We start from the raw sequence: 22,504 nt of genomic DNA, 5'->3' as shown, positions 1-22,504 counted from the left end.
TACCTTAGACCAGTTCCGAGCATTCTACCGGCTACTCCGAATTAGGTTTTCCTGCAGTTTTCCTAATTCGTAAGGTAAATACCGGAGTAGTATAGACCAACTTAAGACCTTCTGCAGAGGGACCTCTAAATAGCATTATGCCACTCTGTAATTGGGCGCATGCCTGTTGGGGGCCCAGAACAAGAGAGGGATAATAAACTTTCAATAGGACAGCTTGCGATAATAAGGATACCTATACCGGAATTGAACCTTTGCATCGTTCCACCATAAAAGAAGGCCGATACTCAGCAATGGTTAACACGCAGACAACGACGGATCCGAGGAAGGGTAGCCATAGCCCTGAAACCGGGGCAATTTATAAAGATATTCCGAAAAGTAGCAGAGGTTATGGCAGTAGTGCAACTCCAACATTCTCAACATTTTATTTGTAAACACCCTGTATTATGTGTTGTAAAATTCCTCCGTTAGATGTCGCCCTATCCTTTGAAATTAAACCTCTTCTTATTTCCCCACTTGTCTCGTACCGCTCCTTGTCCCTATAAAAACATGATTTTGTAATTCAAAAGGACACTTTTCCTAGACTCTTCCTCAGACTTTCCCAGACTACTCCCCGACCGAAAAACCGGAAGTCATTTTAGTTTATTTCCGTTTCATTATTATTTACTTACCAGATCTGTAATATTTATATTCAGTTACATACCGTTGCCATCTTACTTACCTGTGTTAGCCGTCCTGCATTAGATCGATGGATCTGGCAAACACGACTATAGTGTATCATCCCTGAGTGCTGACAGTACAACTGGTTCAGATGAGTAGTCGTTGAAATTGTTTGTAAGCTTCCACTTTAAGAGCCGTTCGTAAGGTTGAACCTTACCAGACCTTATTGGGGAACCCAAACAAGCAGTGTAGCATTCATTAACACCTATGTCGGGGATCATTAAACCTGAAATTAAGGTTATGGGGGAAACTTATCCAGTTGAAATATTACATTTGCATTACGATGTTTTATTTAACTTAAAATACCACAAGACATAACGTAAAATCTACGGTCCTAACATTATCATCTAGGAGGTCTAAGTCGGGGAGGAGGTGAGTGGTATAATAAACAAGTGTAATTATCATTGTCTCAATACAGTGCAGTACAAGATTAATTTTACTTATATTGTGTAACGTAGATGCTTAGTCAACAATCATCCACTAACCAAATATCTGAAGTAGCATCTCCACCAGGATAACTAAAATTACATCACAATTACTTCAACCTTTTGAAATCGGAGGAACCTACCGCATTTCGTGGGGCAAAAGAGGTCCATCAGGTTCTCCATCAAATTCCACCAAAAAATCCTCGTCCAACGTAATTCCTCCAGTTGCAACGTTCACGTCAAGTTTAACCAAGTACCCTCCTTTTTCGACCATGTCTGGGTAAAATTGGCGGTCCCACGAGGAGTATAAGCTTGAGCTCACGTATAAGCGTGTGCCATCCAAGGATAATTGCAGCATTTGCGGTCCACCATGCATACGTTTACCCTTTAAGCACAACGGATTGGGTTGCGAATCCTCATCTTTTAGAATGGTAACCGGACCATCGTTTACAAGTGATCCCCCCCAGGAATGCTCGACCTACATCCATAATTTGTACGTTTGTCTGTATGCAGGGTGAACGTACCCACGAGTTTAGGGTTCTCACGATCAGTGATATCGTATTGTCTAACATCGCCATGCAACCAGTTGCTGAGGTAAAGTTATCTGTCGTCCAAAGAAATGACAATATCAGTCATCAAGCCTGGCATGTACTCCGCAGTCCAACCTGACACTCTCTTAGGTGCAACGGATATTACTTTTTGGGCATCCCAAGTTCCATCGTCCCGTTTGTAGAACCTAAGGCAATGTCTATTCAATTAATCCGACAGGAGGAGTTTACCTGAACACATTCGCGTTTACAGCGCAGGCAACGTAACCCTGCGACTCCCTAGGATTGTGGAGAAACTTAATTTCGAGTGGGGCGAATCCGTCTCGGCCAAGATCAATAACCTGAGTCAATTCGCGCTTTTTCCAAGAGTAAACGTTTAAACACCTGCCGTAGACGCTATCGTCTACGACGTCTTGAAAACAAAAACCGCGCCTAAATACCTTTGGAGCGGTCCATTCGGACGCAATCATCACGTCATGCAGTGGCTGATACCAAAAGTCATACCCAAACTTTGCCGTCATTCCCCTGGTCCACGCACCTACCGATTAAACTACTAAACCGCCTCTAAGTTTGGTTTATTTCACCTTTTACTTCGAAAGTTAGTCCTTCAAGAATTACAAAGTCGCCCTTTCCGTTTTCTTCATTATCGCCCAGCGTTGATATCATGATTTCGCCCGATGGAAGACAGTGAGTGTTGTGGGGATAGGACAGATCTAAGGCGCTGAGTTGAAACGGTTCAATTGTCTAAAATTTGTACTAAGATCATCTTGTTACAATACGGACGTATCGCAACTTCGCAAATTTCGGGACGTCTGGGATCTTTGCCGGTGTCCACTACGTAGATTCTCTTCGAATTCATGGAAGGCAATATTAGTTTGTCCCGCTTTGGAATTGAACCTTGACATCCCTTCGTTTTATAACAGCTGGAGCAAGTATTCCATCCAAAGTGGTGCAGCTCATCGTTCGCATGATGAGTGTACGTTCTGTGTATGATCTATGACAAGAATGGGTCACTGGGTCTTAATGTGCTGTCATATACCTTGCAGTATGTGGGAGAGTTGGGATCCACGTCGATCGTCGCTAGAAGGTCATGTTTACTGTTTTTATTTTGCGGTTGGACACACGTTACGTAAAGAATTTCTTCACGCGGACCTTTCATAGCATCTAAAGCGGTTGGATATCCAGGACCTAGCACAACCATTACACAAAAAGGTATACTGTAAGTATAAGGTGTTAAATTTGCCTTACCCTTTTCCGTCATTTTGATGATGATACGCCACACAATGTTTATAAAATGTAGAAAAATACCATGTACACTTATCTATTACTGTATAATGATTGATAAAAGGAACCAATGAACCTATTAGAATAATACACACAGAATTTCACTGATTAAAGTAGAATAATAAGATAAATAATTTATCGATGTTTATCTTCTTAGTAGGTGATGAAAGGGCTCTTTACATATCAGAGACTTGTTATATTATTATAGCAAGTCTCTTGTTATATTATTATAGCAAGTCTCTGTTACACGTAGACAAGTTTTCACATCGTCCGTAGACTAGACATTCCAACAGCCTTTTGAGTATCCGTGAAGTTAGCAAAGCACTAACGACGGTACATGATTATATCATTAGTGTTTCTTATTGCTTTATAACTTACATCCACACGACTGACCCCAGCTGCCAGCTGCCACACTAAATCTACAAGTACTGAAGCTTCTCCAAATGTAACAAAATTACCTTGAGATAAGCACACGGTAAGCTCAGGAAGAGTAGAAGTGGGTCAGGGTGACTATCGGAGTTGTTGTACACTAGCAAAAACGAAGCAAAAGGGTGAAGTAATAATAGTAAACCGGATAGGCATCACTTAGTCTTTAGTAAATTTTAAAAGAGAATACTTACCAAAAGGGGGAAACAAGGTAGACTAAGAGATCCGTGTTCTGGTCTTGACAAGCTAAAGAAATAAAATACTTGATAGGGGTAGATTGATGTCACAATCGAGAGTGATTTAATAAATGATAAAAATATTACAAAGAGGAGGCTGTAATATCTAGATCTGAAATGTCAATATTTAAATTTAAATAAGTTTTTAGTAAAAAGGGGATCAACACGTAGACGGAGAAAGTATTAATATCAAAACAGGCTTCCTCCGAGAACAATGACGCTATAATTAAGTGAATATTAAGCAAATGTAGTGATTACAATTCGATTCAATCGAAAACCAGTATGTGATCAAAAGTTATATCAAGGAGTCGTCGAAAATCAAAAAAATTACCCTTGACGTTCAGGTCGCAACATTGTAAACTCAAAAGGGCGCGTTCTGCCTAATCTTTAACAGATAATAGCTCAAATAGACAAATAAGGGGGGTAATGAATAGCGCGCCGCTAAAAATATTGCGATAGCAATTCTAACGTCTGACACGGAGGCAAATCGAATACTAAACCGTAATTAATACTCAATAAATACCTAAACAAAAGCAAAATTACAAATAAATCTTCGCAATCACAAAAATAGTCGTAGGTAATGTTCTTCAGCAACGACAGAAGCCGCGTAAGTAAAATCAGATATATCTGAGCAATTTACAAGAACGATTATTATCAAGGTTTCGTAATAACTTGCGATTAGGCAGATACAACACCAGCAGAAGTGTCCACTTGCTCAGTATGAGTACCCTCTTCCGACACTTCATTTTGGAGATATTCGTTTTGACCTCATCAATAAATATGTCTCGTCCAGAGGATTCATTTTGCCTTTGTGATTACGCTCCTCTCCGACACGTCGTTTTCGAGATATTCGCTCTTAAACTTTTGACTTCATCAATGGATGTATTTTCTCCAGATCGCCCTTGATAAGTACCTCTTCCGACACTTCGCTCTTATGATTTGAGGGATTATAACCGGTCACGATAAAGGATCGGAGAGAAGGACTTTAGTTGGTTGAAAGTAATTATTTTCGTTGAGATTTCTCATTTGAGTACCGTGAAGGGTAAAACCAGTACCCCCTCCCTCCCAACTCTCCATTCTGATAATGGATAAGGGGGAATGGGGGTAGTTGATAGAACAACTGCTTTAGGTGATACTTTTATAGTTAGAATACCATGAAAGTCAAAACCAATTTCTACTATAAACGTCAAATACCCAAAATACTCTATTTCTAAAACGCCAAATTTTAGGTTAAAGACACCACGGAATAGAGATACAGGGTGTTGCATATAAGTATGTAAAACAAGTATAAATGGTGCACAACTCTTGTGCAGACGTCTCAATCACCCTTTGTGAGTACCCTCTTCCGACAATCCGTTGTTGAGGTATAAGGGAATATACCCGATCACGATAAGAGGTCGGGTAGGAGGGCTATGGTTGGTAGAAATTAATTCCTTTCGTTAATACCTTTCATTAGAGTACCATGAAGGATAAAACTAGTTGTTCCACTCCCCCCCTCTCCCTCCACCCCGTACTTTGATAAGAGGACAGAAAGAAGGGCAGCGGTTGGTAGAAAACGTTTCCTTTCGTTGAGACCTGTAATTAGAATACAATGAGAGATAAAATAAATTTTTAACGCCTGCCCCCCTCAGGCCCCGTCGCTCACTGATCTTGAAAAAGAGTCGCACGGGAGAGTTATAGTTTGTACAAACCAATTTATTTCGATGAAACCTTTCATTAGAATACCATGAAGGGTAGAACATGTGTTTCCCCCCCCCCCCCTCTCTCTCATTTCCTAGAGTTTAACTTGGCATCACTAAAGGAATGCGTATGCAAAATCTAAGACCAATTGGTTGTTGTATGTAAAAGTTTTACTTTCAAAAACAGCCTTTCAGAAAAGAATTCGGGGGGGGGGGGGGTGGCTTTTAGACAGCGAATTTTTGATGGCCTGTCTGCAACACCTTCAAAGGATAGGCTACCTACTGCAAAAAATTCCAGGACTATAGGCTACCTACTGCAAAAAATTCCAGGACTCTAGGACCATTCCCTAGAAGTAGTTCAAACCGGTAGAAGTGGGTCCGGACGGACGGACGGACGAACAAAACGCAAACAATAGCTCATTTTTTTAATTCTTAAAAAATGCGCTAACAATTGATAGTAAAGGGGATTAAAACAAGCATTTTTTCCAAATCCACCGAGGGTCCAGCGTGTTTCGTTTGGGCGCCACTCTCAAAAAAGTGGTGGACTTCTGTGGTAGAGTTACAAATACTTGTGGCAGGTCTTTCAATAGATTTTGAAGTACGCCCTTTCCGATTTTGCAAAATTTTTTTCAAAATTCATACCTAGAAAGGGGGCAGCCCTACATGGGGCTGCGAAAAAATTCTGATTTCGACGAAATTTGGTATTTGGCAGTTTTTGAATATGAAAATCACGAATCTGAAATTAGTCTTTTGAAAATTCGAAAAAATACACTTGCAATTCTTGGCCGTGCAACTAAAATGAAGAGAATTCCATGAAATTTGATTGTTTGAACAGTTTTTTTGAAATTACAATTCAAACAAGAATTATACTCATTTTTGTAATATTTTATATATACAAAAATACCAAAATATCCATATTTCTGTTATGCTTTACAATTTTAATAAATCAAATTCATAACCATCGACAAGTAACATAGCAACAATCACCAGAATATACATCTTTTAACACTCGTCCACTAGCCAAATATCGGATGTTACGTCTCCACCAGGGTAGCTGCAATCAAGTGACTCAATTTTTAAGCATTAGGTTCAACCAGCGTACATACCGCATTTCGTGAGGCAACAGAGGACCGTCCGGCTCGCCATTAAACTCTACCAAGAAATCCTTGTCTAGCGACATCCCGCCGTTTTTAACGTCGACATCTAATTTTGCCATAAATCCCCCCTTTTCGATCATATCGGGGTAAAACTGGCGATCCCACGCGGAAAATAAGCTCGAAGTAACATACAGGCGTGTACCATCCAAAGACAACTGCAGCATCTGCGGCGATCCATACAGGCGTTTACCTTTTATGAATACGGGATCGGGTTGAGAGGACAATTCTTGGTCTTCCACGACAGTTATCTTCGAATCGCTCAAAATTGAGCCTCCCAGAAACACTTGGCCTACAATCATCGCGGTAATCATTAGTCGCACAGCAGGGTTGACGCACCCGTTAGTTTTGGGTTTTTACGGTCAGTGATATCGTATTGCCTTACATCTCCGTGCAACCAATTGCTGAAGTAAAGGTACTTATCATCCAGAGAGATTATTATGTCGGTCATTAGTCCTGGCATGTTCTCCCCGACCCAGCCGGAAACCTTCTTCGGCGGTACCGAGATGACCTTATGCGTATCCCAAGTCCCATCGTCCTTCTTGTAGAATCTGCGGTACTTTTCATTAATTGGGGTTTGCACAATGAGCAATTACCTGAAGACGTTAGCGGTGACGGCGCATCCAACGTAACCTTGGCTTTCTCTGGGATTGTGCAAGAAGCGCGTTTCGAGTGGTGCAAAGCCGTCTCTTCCAAGATCGATCACCTGTTTCAGTTGCCGTGTCTTCCACGAGTAAACGTTGATCGACTTGCCGTAAATATCGTCAGTTGCGACGTCATCGAAGGAGAAGCCTCGCTTGAAGACCTTCGGTGAAGTCCATTCCGACGCAATCAAGACGTCGTGGAAAGGCTGATACCAGTAATCGTAACCAAAACTAGCGGTTTTCCCATCGGTCCACGTCCCTAGTAATTGCAATTAAAAACTGTGGCAATGCCTAATAATTTACCTTTCACTTTGTACGTCTTCGCGTCGATTAGGACAAATTCGCCCTTGCCATTCTCTTGATTATCACCCATTGTCGAAATCATGATTTCGCCGGAAGGCAGACAGTGGGTGGTGTGCGGGTAGGACAGGTCCAAAGCGCTTAGTTCGCTTGGTTCGATAACCTAAAAGAGATCTCATCGACTAATTACATGGGGAAGATGAGGTTACCTTGTGTATTTCTGGAGCTCTTTCGTTTTTACCGGTATCCACAACATAAATGCGTTTTGACGTCAGGCTGGGCATGATTAATTTATCTCGTTTCAAGGAGTGATGGCATCCTTTAACATTGTGGCAGCTGGAGCAAACATTCCAGCCAGTGTGATGAAGCTCATCGTTGGGATAACGGGTGTACGTTCTGTGGATGATCTTGCAGTAAGTAGGTGACTTCGGATCTACGTCGACCGTAGCCAAGAGATCGTGCTTGCCTTCCGTACTGTTTGGTTGAACGCATACCACGTAAAGAATCTTTTCGCGTGGACCTTTCGTCATTGCGTCTAGTGGAGTTGCGTATCCTGGACCTGCGGCAAAATTGATAATGATATACTTTGCACGATTTACCGCATAATTTTGATGGTAGTAAAACGCGATTGTATGCTGATTTTTTTAAAGTTATTTCCTATAAAGTTAAAGCCAATAATTCTAGTTTTAAGTAACCTTTAAATGAATGAAACTATTTACTACCCAATGGTCCTCATGCCGTCTAAGTCTATTGCAAAATTTTCTTTGACGGCAAAAGTGCCATTTTTTTCTTATTTATGAATATTTCCTGCCTTATTTCCAAAATAATTCTAGAATATTCTCGTCATGCATATATTTAATTCAATTAATAAATGATACATGAAAGGTCTTACCTGAAAGTACTCTGACAATTGAGGTTCATTAACAGAGGAATATTGTTGCACATTTTTACATCTTTACTCAACGAAATCATTTCATTTCCCCGAAACATTTCTACCCAGTAAGGTACTCTCGAACAGAATGTGATTGACCGACCCCCCAAGCACTTGCTTTACAAGTAAAATATCCATTCGCTCTTTATTTATTACTTCCTAGAAACTATAGTGAATCGAGCGCAAGCCACGAGTTTTTTTTATGTTAATGCTTTCGTTGCACAAACAAAGTTTGTGTATTTAGTCACGATATACAAGCCATCACAGGGGTTATAAAACTGAAACACCCATCTGAAGAATCAAAAGAATTCAAAAAATATTAAGATTCTGAAAAACTTTACGGTTCTGAAGAGTTAGAAAATAAAATAAAAATACGAAAAATCGCGTACGATTTTCAGTAGGGGAACTTTTGATACTCGCATTCGTAAACATGACCTTTAATCCGGCTCATATTCAATAGCACTGATCCTTGATCTCGTAGAAATCGATTGGCGAAGGTCTCTTCTCGTTCGCGGGGACTATCGTAGGGCAGACGGGCGGAAGACACACAAGAGGAATTTCTCTCGAAAAATTCCTCTAAAAACGAAAACAAGTATCAATTGTGCACAACTCTTGTGCAGATAAAGCGCATTTTTTTAACCGAAATAGGTTTTGTTTTGACATCACCAATGGATATATTTCTTGCAGACGCCTCAACCGCCCTTTGTGAGTACCCTATTACGACAATCCGTTCTTGAGGCATAAGGGAATATACCCGATTACGATAAGAGGTCGAGGAGGAGGGCAATGGTTAATTTCGTTGAGACCTTTCACGTCTTATTTTCAGTATCTCAGGAAATAATTCGTGGGGAGGGGGGCCCATTTTAGACAGCGAAATTTGATGGCCGTCTGGCACACCTTCAAGGTATAGGCTACCTACTGCAAAAAATTCCAGGCCTGTAGGACCATTCCCCTAGAAGTAGTTCAAAACGATAGAAGTGGGGCCGGACGGACGGACGGACGGACGGGCAAAACGCAAACAATAGCACAGCAGAAGTTCTAAACATCGAAATATTTCGAAAAACTGCAGATTTCGAAAATCCCTAAGAATCTGAAGAATGAACTTGAAGGATTCGAAGAAACCCAAAGATCCAAAGGACCATAAAAACTTGAAGAAAATGAACAAATGTAAAAATGAGAAGAATTGGGGAGAACCTAAAACATCCGAAGAAACGACTGAACCCAAAGAACCTGAGAAATCTAAAGAATTGAAAAAACTGAAAAATCTAATGGATAAAACTGGACAGCATCAAGTATCCGAATAAGTCGCAGACTTTACAGAATCCTAATAACAGGAGAAACAAGAACAGTCTAAAGAAGCGGAAGAATCCAAAAAGTAGGAAAAAAAATTTGAACAATCTGATTCATGAGAAGCTTCCAAAGGTTTTAAAGCGGTCGATTCTAAAGAATAGCAAATATCCATAAAAATGAGAAATAATCGAAAAAACCGAAGAATATGAAACGTAGGAAGGACATGAAGGATTAAAAAAATTAGCACAATCCTATTACACGAAACATTCCAAAGAGATCCAAAGAATTTGAATTTGAAGAATGAAAAACAGTCTGACAAACCAAACAATCTAAAGGATCTGAAGAAAAATCTGAGAGCTCAAGGAGCTTTAAAATAATCATTACGAGTTTTTGATATCTGAATGTTAAAAACCGTATAATAATCCAAGCTTAGTCGAGAAACGACTGCGCAACTCAAAACCAAAAATCAAAACTTCCGTCAAAGCTAACGGAAGTACATGGCACATGACCATCAAGTCTAGTCTGTGTGTCGCTTTAAGGATCGGCCAACACGAGAATAGCTCTAGGGACTTGATTGATTATAAGGAGGGAAAAGAGCTATTGAAATCATTCCAGGATATGTACGCACTTACGTCCTTACTTCTTTTCTAATTTGCATTTTACAATTTTTCAACCCGTACGACATCGGGGAATTATATCTTTTCTATTATACCTGAATCACAATCTCCGTTTTAAACACTCAAATGCGTGCGAAAAAGGGCCTTTAAAACACACGTGCTTTAAAGTTGCTAAGTAACGATACTTTAAGTATGACTTTTGAAACTGTCATCTGGATGAAATAAAAAATCCTCTTAGGTCGCTTTCTGTAAATGCAGAACATTTCTTTGGCTTGTACCTATCCTTTGGTTGAAGCTTTTACAAACGCGCGTAATTTAGGGTATGCTTCCAAATCTGTTCCACTTTTTAGTCCCAGCAATAAGTGAAGTTTTGAATTAATGCACCAAAAGATAGAAGATTTAAATACCTTTGACATTTCCTTCATATATGCCAGCATTATCGATGCATTTAAGACTTTATTCGTAAGTAACTTCCTATTCATCCTTGGAAACAACTTTTCATATGCTTGATAATAGGCTTTACTGGATTGAGATTTTACACCTACCAACGTTTGTTTAGATAAGCGATTTAATGGACGGTGTATTATCTTTTTCAACGAAAATCGTTTTATTCACAAAGACGACGATTTTTATAAGCAAACGTCAAGTGACATTTCCATGGCAATCGTGAAATTACGAACACCCAGCCCACTTAATTAGACATGTATTCGAGAATAACGTCAATATGACTTCATTGTATTTCCTATTTTTAAATTATACTGCAGGTATAATAAAAAATACTATAAGATACACGTGTATAATTGGTCTTTAAAGCACTTGAAACGTTAAAGGCACTCCGCTTTGCGTCGTGCCCTTAAACTCGTTGCGCGTGCTTTAAAGACTTGATTATACACTTGTATCTTAATATACTATTTCATAATCGTGAGGTAACATCGATATTTAAATTATTGCGCTACCATTTCACGGAAATTAATGTATTAAGACTGCTACGTAACGGATCCGACATTCACACCAAGGGCTCACGGTACGAAGAATACACAAAATCAGTCCTGTGATATATCACTAGCGTTAAACATAACATACAATTAACGCAAAATAACGTTTTTCTGGTAGATAACCTGCACCTGCACCTTGACGCTTCTAAATCATCACAGGGCTGAATACATCATTTTTGTGAATGGTTAAGAGCTCAGGCAGCTGCATTAGGGCATGATCTGCCTCACCATAACAACAATATAGGGGTATGTGCAAGGTTTCGGTTCAGACTCCCGGCTTTGGCTAAGGGTTTTGAGATTCATTCCATAACAGTTTTCATAAAACATAAAAATTCAAATGAAGTCGCGAAAAATAGTCACTGCAAACAAATCTAACAAATATATTACGCCCCCACATAAAACAAACTCCCCGACTCATCGTACAAGCCGATAACAAATATCGTGATTGAACTTTGAAGTCACCTGGGAATTGTTAATAAATACATGTGAAAAGTTCCATAGCACTCTAACTGCATGCACATCTTAGATACCCTAAATTGTCCAAACTCCATTTATATTAATCTCCAATGAAAGCCACCCACACCTGGGGAAAATTCCACCCTACTAAGTACTATATCTTTAACATTCCTTTAACAGATAATAAAATCCACCCTGTAATAAAAATATGCTAACATTAGTTTAGCTAAAAGGAAATTCCTCAAAGCGATTGCATCATAATTCGTAGTAGTTTTTAAAACGTAAATGAAGTGACATTCGCAATGAAACTTCTACGTACATGCGAAAACATTCCGTATGTGCTATCTATAACAAATAAACAAAGCTACCTATTCCTAAATAAGGTCCTTACCTCAACTGTTGCCAATTCAAATTAATAAAAGCCTAATAAAGGGATAAGTTGCTAACACAAAACAATTACCCTACATCCTATGCTAACTACAGTAATTACAATGTACATGTATCTGTATTTGCGAATCAAACGCATACACTCATTGAGAGCAGCCATTCTTCTGCCGCGTCCACTAAAACTTCGCAGCTTTCTCCTTTTAGCTCGAGCGTTTTTTCCCATAATAGAATGCATAAAAGCGGAAACGATCAAATTCAAAAACTATTAAATTTGTTACAGCAGAAGCCTAGGGCCTTTTACCAGCTTTGAAAATCTTTGAAAATCAATGGGTGTCTTTAAAACATGTCTCACAGTTTGTAAGGGCTTGCAAAGGCCTTTTCCTGGCTCTATAAGAATGTTCTAAAAGCTTTCAGAGTTCTTAAAAACATTTAAAAAGCTTTAACAGTCTCCATGAGGATCTACAGGTTATGGAGGATCTGGAATGGTCTTCTAGAGACTTCTGAAAATCACGCCAGAATCCCAAACAAACAATTAATAGCAATAATACTTTAGATGATTGCCATGTAACGAATTGGGGTTCTGACACTCCAGAACTCCGATTACAATTGCACAATTTTATAAATGGGGAGCTAGCATGCGTCATAGAAAAGTTTGCTGATTATGAGATACGAGTAGATTGATGAAACTTCTCAGCTAATGGGTCAAATTTGGAAATACAATACACAATTGCACTAGAATCTTGATAAAGGTGCAAGGTCCAACTCCTAAGAAGCTGATGTCATAAATTGATCTCTGAAGAAAGCAAATGTGTCGAATCCTTGTACAGCTAAAATGTTGTATACGTTATCGAGTAACTGTATTATGATAAATTCGGTATTGCAAGAAAAAGTGCTGACCAATAGTATTGTGATGTAATCTGCGTTTAGATAAGGTAGATCTTAGTTGTACAGATAAAGGACCAGCGGCCAGCGCAGGACTGGTAAAAAATGAAATTACTGCCACCACAAATATTTCTTGCATAATGTCCATTTTCATATCTGGTAAGTTGTCGACGTTTCTTTAATGTGTACCAATTCAAAACTGATTTGATTCAAGAAATACTGACAAAGTGAAATAAACATCTCATAAAGGATAAGGTAAGGCTTATCTTTATTGGAGTTGCAGTTCTCTAAATTAAAGCAGATTATGTATTGGAATTTGCAAAAAATTCCCAAATCTTAGCAAGTACCTCCTCCTCAATTTAAAAAAAATCTGCACCTACGTCCCTTATGTACATTAAGTTTCTAAACAACCGAAACTGAGTAAATGCCGTTAGTAATGAGAGCCACAGTTCACTGTCAAAACATAAATGCCTAATCTAATGGATAATGAAAAATGGTAAAACAATAAACATTGTACGCTTACCTGACATTTTTGTACCAAATTTACTGGGCACAACAAACGAACCAAGGCTATTGTGCGCCTCGCGATACTCAAGTGTATGTACTGTACCTAACCTTGACCATTTATTTATATTGCACGATAAAAATTTAATCTAATATTTAAACTGTGGGCGGTTGCTTGGCGAGACAAGAGGTTTTGGTCAGTTGAATGTGGTGGTGCGAAACAAACATATTTATTTTGCCATAGGACGTGACTTCGACTTTAGTTCATCATGAGGAATGTCGGTAGCCTGTGGCATTTTTTTTATTGACCTGTATTTAGAAGGTTAAACAATGTGCGTCTACTCCCTTGATGAGAAGTAAGACCTGCGCCTTTCAGAATTACTTTAACAAATTTTCCATGTCTTTCCATCCTGACCTTAGACTTCCTTTTTTCATACTCTTTTTATTGCAGGTTTTTCAAATAAAGCAACATGCAAAATATATATTATATAATATTATAATAACGTAATATCAAAAAAATCGACCTAGAGCGATATTGTTTGACTTTCAAAGGTGTTTGAAATGGCATTACATACTCATCTATGGCCCCCTTTAAGATCATGAATTTCAGCATTTCAACACGAATTTGTAAAAAATCGCTAATTAACGTACTCCCCTTCATGGGGAAGGTATCACACCGGTTATTGATCGTCGTGGTGAAATAGAAGTTATCTACACGACACGTCGACTGCATTTGATAGAGTTGATCATTCCTTACTAAAAAGGAAACTGATAGATTTAATAAGTTTCAATAGCCCACTTCTAATGCTTTTTGCTTCATATTTCTCCAACAGATTAAAAGTCTCTTATCATGAATAACACTCAAACTATTTCAGGGCTACTTCGGGAGTGCCACAAGGCCCAAACCTAGGACAGCTACTATTAATATTTTTGTGAATCACCTCCTAGACGGCCTTAAAGTCATTGTGCTGACCAGCCATTTCAGTAATGGATAACCCGGGTAAGTTTAAGATTACCGTTTCAGCCATACATCACTTCTACCAGGGTGCCATTCGCTTAAAAGTTCTATGGTGCTGCAGATATTTCAATATTCTATTTTAAAGCCAATTCCCTAGACAATCCAAAAATTAGTTCTAGTTTTATCAATCTGTGGACCACCTCTATTTGATTTAAAAAATACATGTTTCATTGGAACAACATTATTTTAATAAGCAAATTTGTTTAAAATCTAAATATTCGAAGCGTTATCTAATTTTTGCAATAAATTCGTACTTATCACGGTGCAAGACGTTTATTTCATTACGGCTAATTTCTACATTAGAAAAAAATTATTCTAACTCAAAGAATGAGAGAATAATTAGTGCTTAATTTCTGCATAAGAAAAAAATTATTTACACAAAAGTCAGCGGCTACGCAAAGCTGACGGGGTCAATCCAATTTTTGAAATAAATAATAAATAACTTCTAGACTTAATTATTTATGTTACAGGACGTGACAATAGAGTTCTGAATTAATTGCGTTAATGTATTCTGTCGTGCTCAACCGCCGCGCTGATAGTAAAAAAACACGATACTAGTTTTGTAACCGTTCCGGTGGAGATATTTACATTTTTAGCATCCGAAAGCTCTCGTCATTTAGGAAGATTAATATTTTGTTATTTCCGTTTTGTTTATTAATTCTTAGAAGATTTTAGTTTTTCGTCGTTAATGTAAAACAGTAGATAAGCAGATCTCTCGCTTGACCCGAGAATTGCAATCAACAATTGGACTAATTTTGGAATTTCAACCCGACCAATTAAGTAAGCATAATTAGTCATTGGAAGTGCGCTAATTTATCAAGATCTTGAAGCCGGTTTCCAGATTTTTAGGATGTCAGGGAGAAGTTTTAATGTTGTGCGTTATCATACGGATTCACCGTGATTTTTGGAAAGTGCAACGTTTCCCTATCCGAATTTGCGGAATTCTATAAAAGATAAGAACGTGATTAGAAGGGATCTTCTGTATTTTCAATTTTGGTAAGTTGAATTTGGTATTTGATTTAAATGTTTACCGCACCGTTAATTGCAAGGTAGGTGTTTAACATTAATCATTATTTTAATTCTCCGTCTGAATGTTATGTAGCTTCCGAAATTCCGAGACCGTCCCACCGACCTTGGACAGGAGCAAGGATTGATAATCTCCTGGTGGCGCTCGAGATTTCCGCAGACGTTTCCACCGTCTGTTGTTTTAAATTAAATTTGCCAAGGCACCGTTTTGCGTAGATTGCCGAACGTTTTTCGCATAAAATTTGGCGTCCGAGGAGGGGCAAATGAACCGTTTTAACCCTTAAGCAGGAGTTGAACTTCCACTTGCAATTACACATAATTTGACAGCTCATACGCCGACCATTTACCCATTGGTTACGCTAGAGGGGTGTACGACCGATCCGATAATACTGTAGCTACTCGAGGATGTACGCAAAAACAGGAGCCCCACAGAGTTCATTTCGTAGTTCATTGTTCTGCAACTGTAGGTCACGCACAGTATCTTTTTGAATTTAACTATTATTCATCCCCACATAAGCAAAGCTGTACCTGTGGAAAAGATTCATAACTGCGTACGTCGGCGTCGTACGTTATTACTTTTTAAATTTCTTTGAAGTTGTTTTGGTGCAATATCGTTGACCTACTTCATTGACGCGTTTGTGGATAATATTTTATAAGTTTTAAAAGCCGCTAGGTATGTATTTTTGAGATGACGCAACAATCAATTAACATTGAATATTTCTTTTAGGATTTTTCTTTTGGTTTTCTCTTGTCCTCCTCGATTTCTACATTGAACGTTTCGAATATTACGATCTACTTCGATGTCCTTAGTGAAATATCTACGTGGAGTTTCGATACCTACGATTTTATGTACGTCAAATTTTGTCGTTACGAAAAATTCATGCCTACTAGCTTAATTACGTTTCAAATCCTTTAGTTTTGTTTTACGAAAATATTTAATTATTTTTAAATTGTAAATTAGTTTCTTGAAATTACGTTACATTTATTTTTACCGCTACTGATTCCACAACTCGTTTTCGAACAAAATTTTGTATCTGCTTTTTAACGTCATTTGAATATATTTTATGCCGTGTTCTCAATAATCCCATTCTTTTGTTTTGTGTTTATATCTGATCTAGGGATGCAGTACTGGGCTCGTAGGATCCCGAAATACTGGGATCCCGCAGCATTTTTGAGGGATTAATCCCGTACGTAAATGGAGCGGAATCCCGAGGGATTGCGGATTTTATCGACCAAGCGGTCACCATGTTGTTTAATTTATTAACAAAAGGCGAACGGAAAAGTGCAGCAGATGCCTACAGGTCGTTCGTCAATCGTAAGGTCATTGGCTTTCCGTTTTTCTATACATTCGCACACTCCGTGAATTATTATTTCGTCCTTTTTTGTTGACGTTCATCCAATAATTACGCGCTAACTTGTATGTGTAATTAACTTTGTTAAACAGCTAGTGAGTGCGAAAATCTGACTTGTTTTGTTACTGTTTGGAACATAGGCACCGTCATTTCCAAAAAAGGAAACAATAAAGTTGCAAATTTTCACGGCGTAACTCAGCGATGATTCTATAGTCGGTCCGTGCGGAGCGCAGCGCCAATTTTATTTGGATTGACAGCCGTAAGCGGAAAGCATCGAGAGCTCTTGGTGCACAAACAATAAATGTATTTATGAACAATTGTTCCATCGCGTTGTAGTTTCCGTCGGGTTACCATTTGTTGTTAATTGCCCCGTTATGTATTTGAAGTAGCGTCGTAGCGTATTGATTTAATTACAAACTATTAAAGAGATCTACACCACCACGTTGAACAAGGCTTAACTGTTGCTTTACAATTCAACATAGTTTTTGTAATAAAACACATTAAAAATTAGTGACACAATGTTGTTATTTGCAAACAAATTGCGAACAATCATATTTGGTAGCCTCCGATGGTTCACGAATGTGGAACTCTCATATCGCTGTAATGAGGCGTTTCAACTTGATAGGCAGGTTCGTCATTTTCAATAAGCCACACGGATCCACTCTGACCATGTTTTATTATTGCAGTAAGCTCCCTCGCAACGTTATTAGCCCTATCACAAGAAATTTAATAATTGCGGATAGTTAATCTACTAACATCCTTACGACTGTAATTGGAATTTCTTCATCACCTCGGTATGCATTTCGATTTGTTTTTTGCTGAATCGCTCTTCCATATTTTCCAACAAAAGCGGCGTTGCAGTACATCCTGGACAAATGGTAATGACTTTAACCGCAGTACTTTCGTAGTGTCCGTGTAGACCAAGCGAACGGCCCAGTCCCACAATGGCGTGCTTCGTCGTGTTATAAAACGGGGTATGTCCGGCAGTTTGCAGTCCCATAATCGACGATATATTAATAATCACGCCTTCTATGGCACGCCTGTACCTTTGTAAGTAATCTAGAGCCAATAAACATCCGTGTATAGTTCCATTCTAGAATAAAATAGGTTTCCATCTCTCCATCCGTTTCTACAAGCACTTACAATGTTCGTTTTAATCATTCTTTCCCATTCTATTTCGTTAAATATTCCAGCGCTGTTAATCACGATGTCCAAATTGCCGAACTTCTCCACAGTTGCTTCGAAGGCGCCTAAATTCAAATTACGTCAATGTTAATTTTACCATTGACAATGAAAGCAATACAACAGATTCCAAAGTGAGAGTCTCACCTTTAAACTCGGTCACATTTCCAACATCCGCTTTAACGAAGATGGCTCTATTGGCTCCAAACTCCTCAATAACTTCTTGACCAACTCTGTCACCGGCGGTTTCATTAAAATCCACCACTGTAATGGCCTAATCGGGAATATAGAAGAGCAAGTGGATTTACCAACCTTTAAACCATTGGCCATCAACTCCTTAACGATAGACAAACCGATTCCAGACGCTCCTCCAGTAATTAACGCGACTTTTCCTTCCAATTCGAACATGTTCCTCACATTATATAAGAAGTCGGTCAAATTTGAGAAGGTTTCTTTATCAAACGGTTTAGTGATAATCGTTATCTTTCGAAGCACTCGGATAAGAATAATGCAAAGTATTACAAGGTGTAATTTGAGCAATTTTGTTGTTTGTTATTGAAAGATGACGTGGATATTACATTCGTATTCTGCCCAAACATTCTCTTCCATAATCCCAATGTTTCGTTTTCAACTACTTTCAAGTATTCATGGTTAATGACGAAACGGAGCATACATTTTCTGGATAAAATTTCCTATTCGGATTTTTATCATTTATATCATTTTTTGATATGGTCAGAGACGAATTTCAGCACACGCAGGTGCTGCTCTTCCACTTAACCTCAGTGAGTGTTCGACGTTAAGTCAATGGTGTTTTAAGTGATTTCTTTCCCTGTTATATACGTTCCAGTTTAGCTGCCCGTGGCAACATTATGGTTCATTTTAACCTTTTTCGAGGAAGTTGAAGATGATCACTTTACGGAAAGGTTGTAAGTAAGAATTCCATAATATAGTATGGATCCCCCCGTGTCTCAACTTTAAGTTAATTGCAAGTACCTACATATCAATTATATTTGGTTGAGAATCACTGTCATTTTTTTGGAGAACCACTGTATTCTTCCAATTTGTATAGTATTTCGTCCTAGCGCCGTGGATTCTCGAAAGCGAGTTGATTGCGCATATTAGCTTTCGTTTCCTTTTCATTCATTTTTGGTGCTGCTGCTGGTCTAATTGCAAAATCTTTAAATATTATTTCTGGCGATTAACCAGTTGTGGTGTATTTCTCGAAGGAATCGAGTTATGCACTTTTCTCTCAATTTGGAGGATATAAAATTTTATTCAATACGTAAGTGGCTGCCATTTGCTAAGTGAATTGTTATCTCGTGTATTCCTTTTAAGATTACACTATTCGCAGTTTGAAGGGATTTAATTGTCAACCGTTGTCGTTTTGGCGTTTTATTGTCATAATTAACCCTCTTCTTAACTTGAGGTGTATACGTCTCGTCAAATCTGTCACGTACCACAATCACTATATCGTCGGCATAAGCAACTATGGTGTAGCCCGCCTCACTGAATGTCCTCAGCAGTCCGTCGACCGCCAAACGCCACAGCAACGGAGAGAGAACTCCCCCATGCGGGCATCCTCATGCAGCCGGAACCACTACAGCCTTATGTTAAGCGAGGCTGTAATATTCCTATGTTTTAGCACGGTATGTATCCATCTATACACGGTGGTACATATACTCCCTTACTTTCTATAGCAGCTTTAATCGATTCTAGAGTGGTATTGTCGAATTGTCTCTTTATCTAAAAACGCCCCTAAAGCCATCTCCTTATAGGAGATCGCCCTTTCAGTTACGTCAACTACTCCATGGATTGGTATTTACTGATGGTTTCCAGCCCTACAACCTCATCCCTTATGTGTCGATCAATAACTTTCTCCATTCGTTTTAGGAGCAACGACGTTAGACTAAGGAGTCTAAGCGACTTCTACGTCCATCCATGTCACAAGTGTGTATCCAAAAGCCCTTAGTAACATACATAGTGTGGAGGCTAGTAGGTCGAGATAGCAGAGTAGAAAGGATTCCATCCATCCCTGGGAATTTATATGGAGGGAAACTGCCCACCTAACTTTGGTTAGGTTCACTATCTACCGAACCAAAACCCCATCTCTTCCCTTCCCTTTGAGGAGTGGTTCCAGAGTAATTGGTTTGCCCGCATCATTTTGAGGAAGGGTTTTGATCCTAGTGTGATTGAAGCTAAATCTTCAAGGTCTCCTTTGCGATCTTTGTATAACCCCCCTCAAATTTCTTCAAGGAACCTATTCTACCATCTGTGCCTTTTTGTACAGCTTTTTGGAGTGTGGCACCTTCTGGAATTTGTCCAATTTCCTCACAGTACCTCCTAGACGAGTCACGTTTTGCCTTTCTTATGATATTGTTCTCGGTGTACACGGCTCCCCCGTGTTTTTTGCCTTACAAAAACATTGCTAACCTGTACCCGCAATCAAGAGATTCCCTTGTGCCACCGGAGCACTTTGTTAGAAGTTCTCCTTTCTTTTGTGAGACAGCTTGCCTGAGACCATGCGAAGATTTGATTTCATGACTTCCAGTTCCACCGAGTTATTGACTCCTGCGGAACAGTTCTCCAAATTGGTCTTCCGGTTCTCTTCAATAGAGGTCCCAGTTGGTTCTTCTCGGATTTCTAGATACGGCTTCAGTCACTTCGTTTGATCGACTGTCAAAACGAATATATCCATGGTCAGATCCCGTTTGGGTACTGAACAGCATGCAGTCACAGTTCCAAACGTTATGTTAAAGAAAAAAAACACAAGTAACCACTGATGCGTTTGGGTCGGAATATAAAACTTCACGGAAGGATTTTCAAAAATGCATTAGACTAGCAAAGGATCAAGCATGGGAGAAACTGATGAAGGATCCTATGGGTGAAACGCTACAAAATAGCGTACAAGAAATTTTTGCCTGAAATACCGTCTTCCGAATAAGAAAAAAATAACAGTGGAGGACTGGTTTCCAAAAGTGCAAGTGATCATCTGGAACGATAGGTGCCGATAACAGGCATGGATCTTTTTTGATAAAAGGGAACTTGGGGTAGTGGTCAATAAATTGCGTTACAAAAAGGCACCTGGGCCGGATGGTATTCCAGTCAAAGCCAATGGAAGAAAAATGTTGGAAACGTTTAATGGTCTGCTATCCAATTGTGACAGATCTGGATCTGGAAGAAATCCATCTTGGTGCTCGTGCCAAAAGCGATCGAAAGGTGAAACCAACGAAGTTCGGGCCTTTCTGTCTGCTGGAAGCTGTAGAAAAATTGTGTAAACACTTGAAAAGGGAAAGAATTTTGAAGCACCTAGAGGAAAAAGGGAATATCGGAAAATCGGCTCGGTTCTATGGAGGGGAGATCCACTCTGAATGCTATGAAAGTAGTTTTAAAGTTTTCGGGATCGCGGGGATAAAAAAACTTTTGCCTGCTGACGACACTCAAAGTAGAAAACGCACGTCACTCGATAAAATGGGATAGAATCGTATATGCGTTTGAAACATGGGATTCCCCTCCTCCAAAATTCCTGGAACAAATGGTAAAATGTTACCTTTGGCACAGATTTACACTAACGGGATAGGAGAAAGAACTAAAGATTACGTGGGGAGTTCCGCAGGGATCGGTGCTTGGCCCGACTCTGTGGAACATTTTGTATAATCCAGTCCTGGAACTGCAAAAGTTGCATTTTCCGACGACTTGGCTCTTATTACTGTAGGGAAAGCTGCTCAACTGGCAACAGAGATGGTCGGAGACCGAAAAGGGTAGATAGACATGGAATGGATAGAAAGGAGATACCGGATAGGAAAGGAACGAAAACCCTGGTGCTGGTATTGCAATTGCAAAGAGGACGCTCCCGAGCACACTCTGCTTTGATGTCTCGAATGGGATGGGGAACGGTTGATTCCCTTTAATACAATCAAGGAATAGCCTAGAGTAGGTACGGTATGCGAAATAATGATGAAATTGGAAAGAAATTTGGAGAACAACATATAAGAAAATTCTGCAGATGAAAGAACAATGCGAAAGGAAAAGAAAAGAAGAAAACAGAAGATGAAAACTATATTACCATGGCTAACAAAGGGTGTGCGAACATCGGCCCACCCAACCCGAAGTAATGCTCACGCGGTTCCGGGTTGGGGATGGAACTATGGATGACAGATGAACGGTTTTAGTGAGAGGCAGCCCCTGTTGTAATAGCTCTGCAGGTATCTACTCCATTATAAAACAAGTAAAGCAATTTACTGTAGGTGTGTCATATATCGTTCAATTTGGGGTTAACGAATATAGGGTACTCTTTGCCTACCTTATTTACGTGGTCAAGTTGATACTCAAAGGAAAAATAAAGGAAAGAAAGATACCAAAGAAAGCATGTTCAGGTAGAAGGATAGAAATTTATTGAGATACCGGTCTTTTAGGGGGTAGAGTAGGGCCAAGTATATATAAAAAAAATAACG

General features: G+C 39.2%; 2 protein-coding genes, 1 long non-coding RNA gene and 1 pseudogene across 3 annotated transcripts; 1 reads left to right on the top strand and 3 right to left on the bottom strand.

The window, feature by feature from the left end:
* Positions 1 to 989: 989 nt before the first annotated feature.
* Positions 990 to 3,078, bottom strand: LOC116174191 (annotated as a pseudogene).
* A 3,154-nt stretch (positions 3,079 to 6,232) lies between these two features.
* Positions 6,233 to 13,649, bottom strand: LOC116174420 (methanethiol oxidase-like). Its single transcript, XM_031492337.1, has 7 exons — positions 13,495 to 13,649; positions 7,623 to 7,972; positions 7,417 to 7,576; positions 7,066 to 7,372; positions 6,809 to 7,020; positions 6,422 to 6,761; positions 6,233 to 6,369 (listed from the first exon to the last, which is right to left on the bottom strand). The coding sequence occupies exons 1-7, from the start codon at positions 13,499 to 13,501 to the stop codon at positions 6,318 to 6,320; spliced, it is 1,428 nt and encodes a 475-aa protein (XP_031348197.1). The 5' UTR covers positions 13,502 to 13,649; the 3' UTR covers positions 6,233 to 6,317.
* A 1,316-nt stretch (positions 13,650 to 14,965) lies between these two features.
* On the top strand, positions 14,966 to 16,520 carry LOC116174421. The gene is made up of 3 exons (XR_004146125.1): positions 14,966 to 15,489; positions 15,596 to 16,192; positions 16,247 to 16,520. It is a non-coding gene; the product is annotated as an uncharacterized LOC116174421 (long non-coding RNA).
* An 879-nt stretch (positions 16,521 to 17,399) lies between these two features.
* LOC116175177 (15-hydroxyprostaglandin dehydrogenase [NAD(+)]-like) lies at positions 17,400 to 19,048 on the bottom strand. The gene is made up of 5 exons (XM_031493298.1): positions 18,366 to 19,048; positions 18,201 to 18,327; positions 18,015 to 18,121; positions 17,636 to 17,964; positions 17,400 to 17,583 (listed from the first exon to the last, which is right to left on the bottom strand). Exons 1-5 carry the CDS (start codon positions 18,459 to 18,461, stop codon positions 17,445 to 17,447), a joined length of 798 nt encoding a protein of 265 aa, XP_031349158.1. The 5' UTR covers positions 18,462 to 19,048; the 3' UTR covers positions 17,400 to 17,444.
* Between the last annotated feature and the right edge of the window lie 3,456 nt (positions 19,049 to 22,504).

Source organism: Photinus pyralis, unplaced genomic scaffold (genome assembly GCF_008802855.1).
Source record: "Photinus pyralis isolate 1611_PpyrPB1 unplaced genomic scaffold, Ppyr1.3 Ppyr1.4_LG6, whole genome shotgun sequence".
In the NCBI taxonomy this organism is placed as follows: domain Eukaryota; kingdom Metazoa; phylum Arthropoda; class Insecta; order Coleoptera; family Lampyridae; genus Photinus; species Photinus pyralis.
The sequence above is the reverse complement of the archived record's forward strand: the minus strand, read 5'-3'. Positions and strand labels throughout refer to the sequence as shown.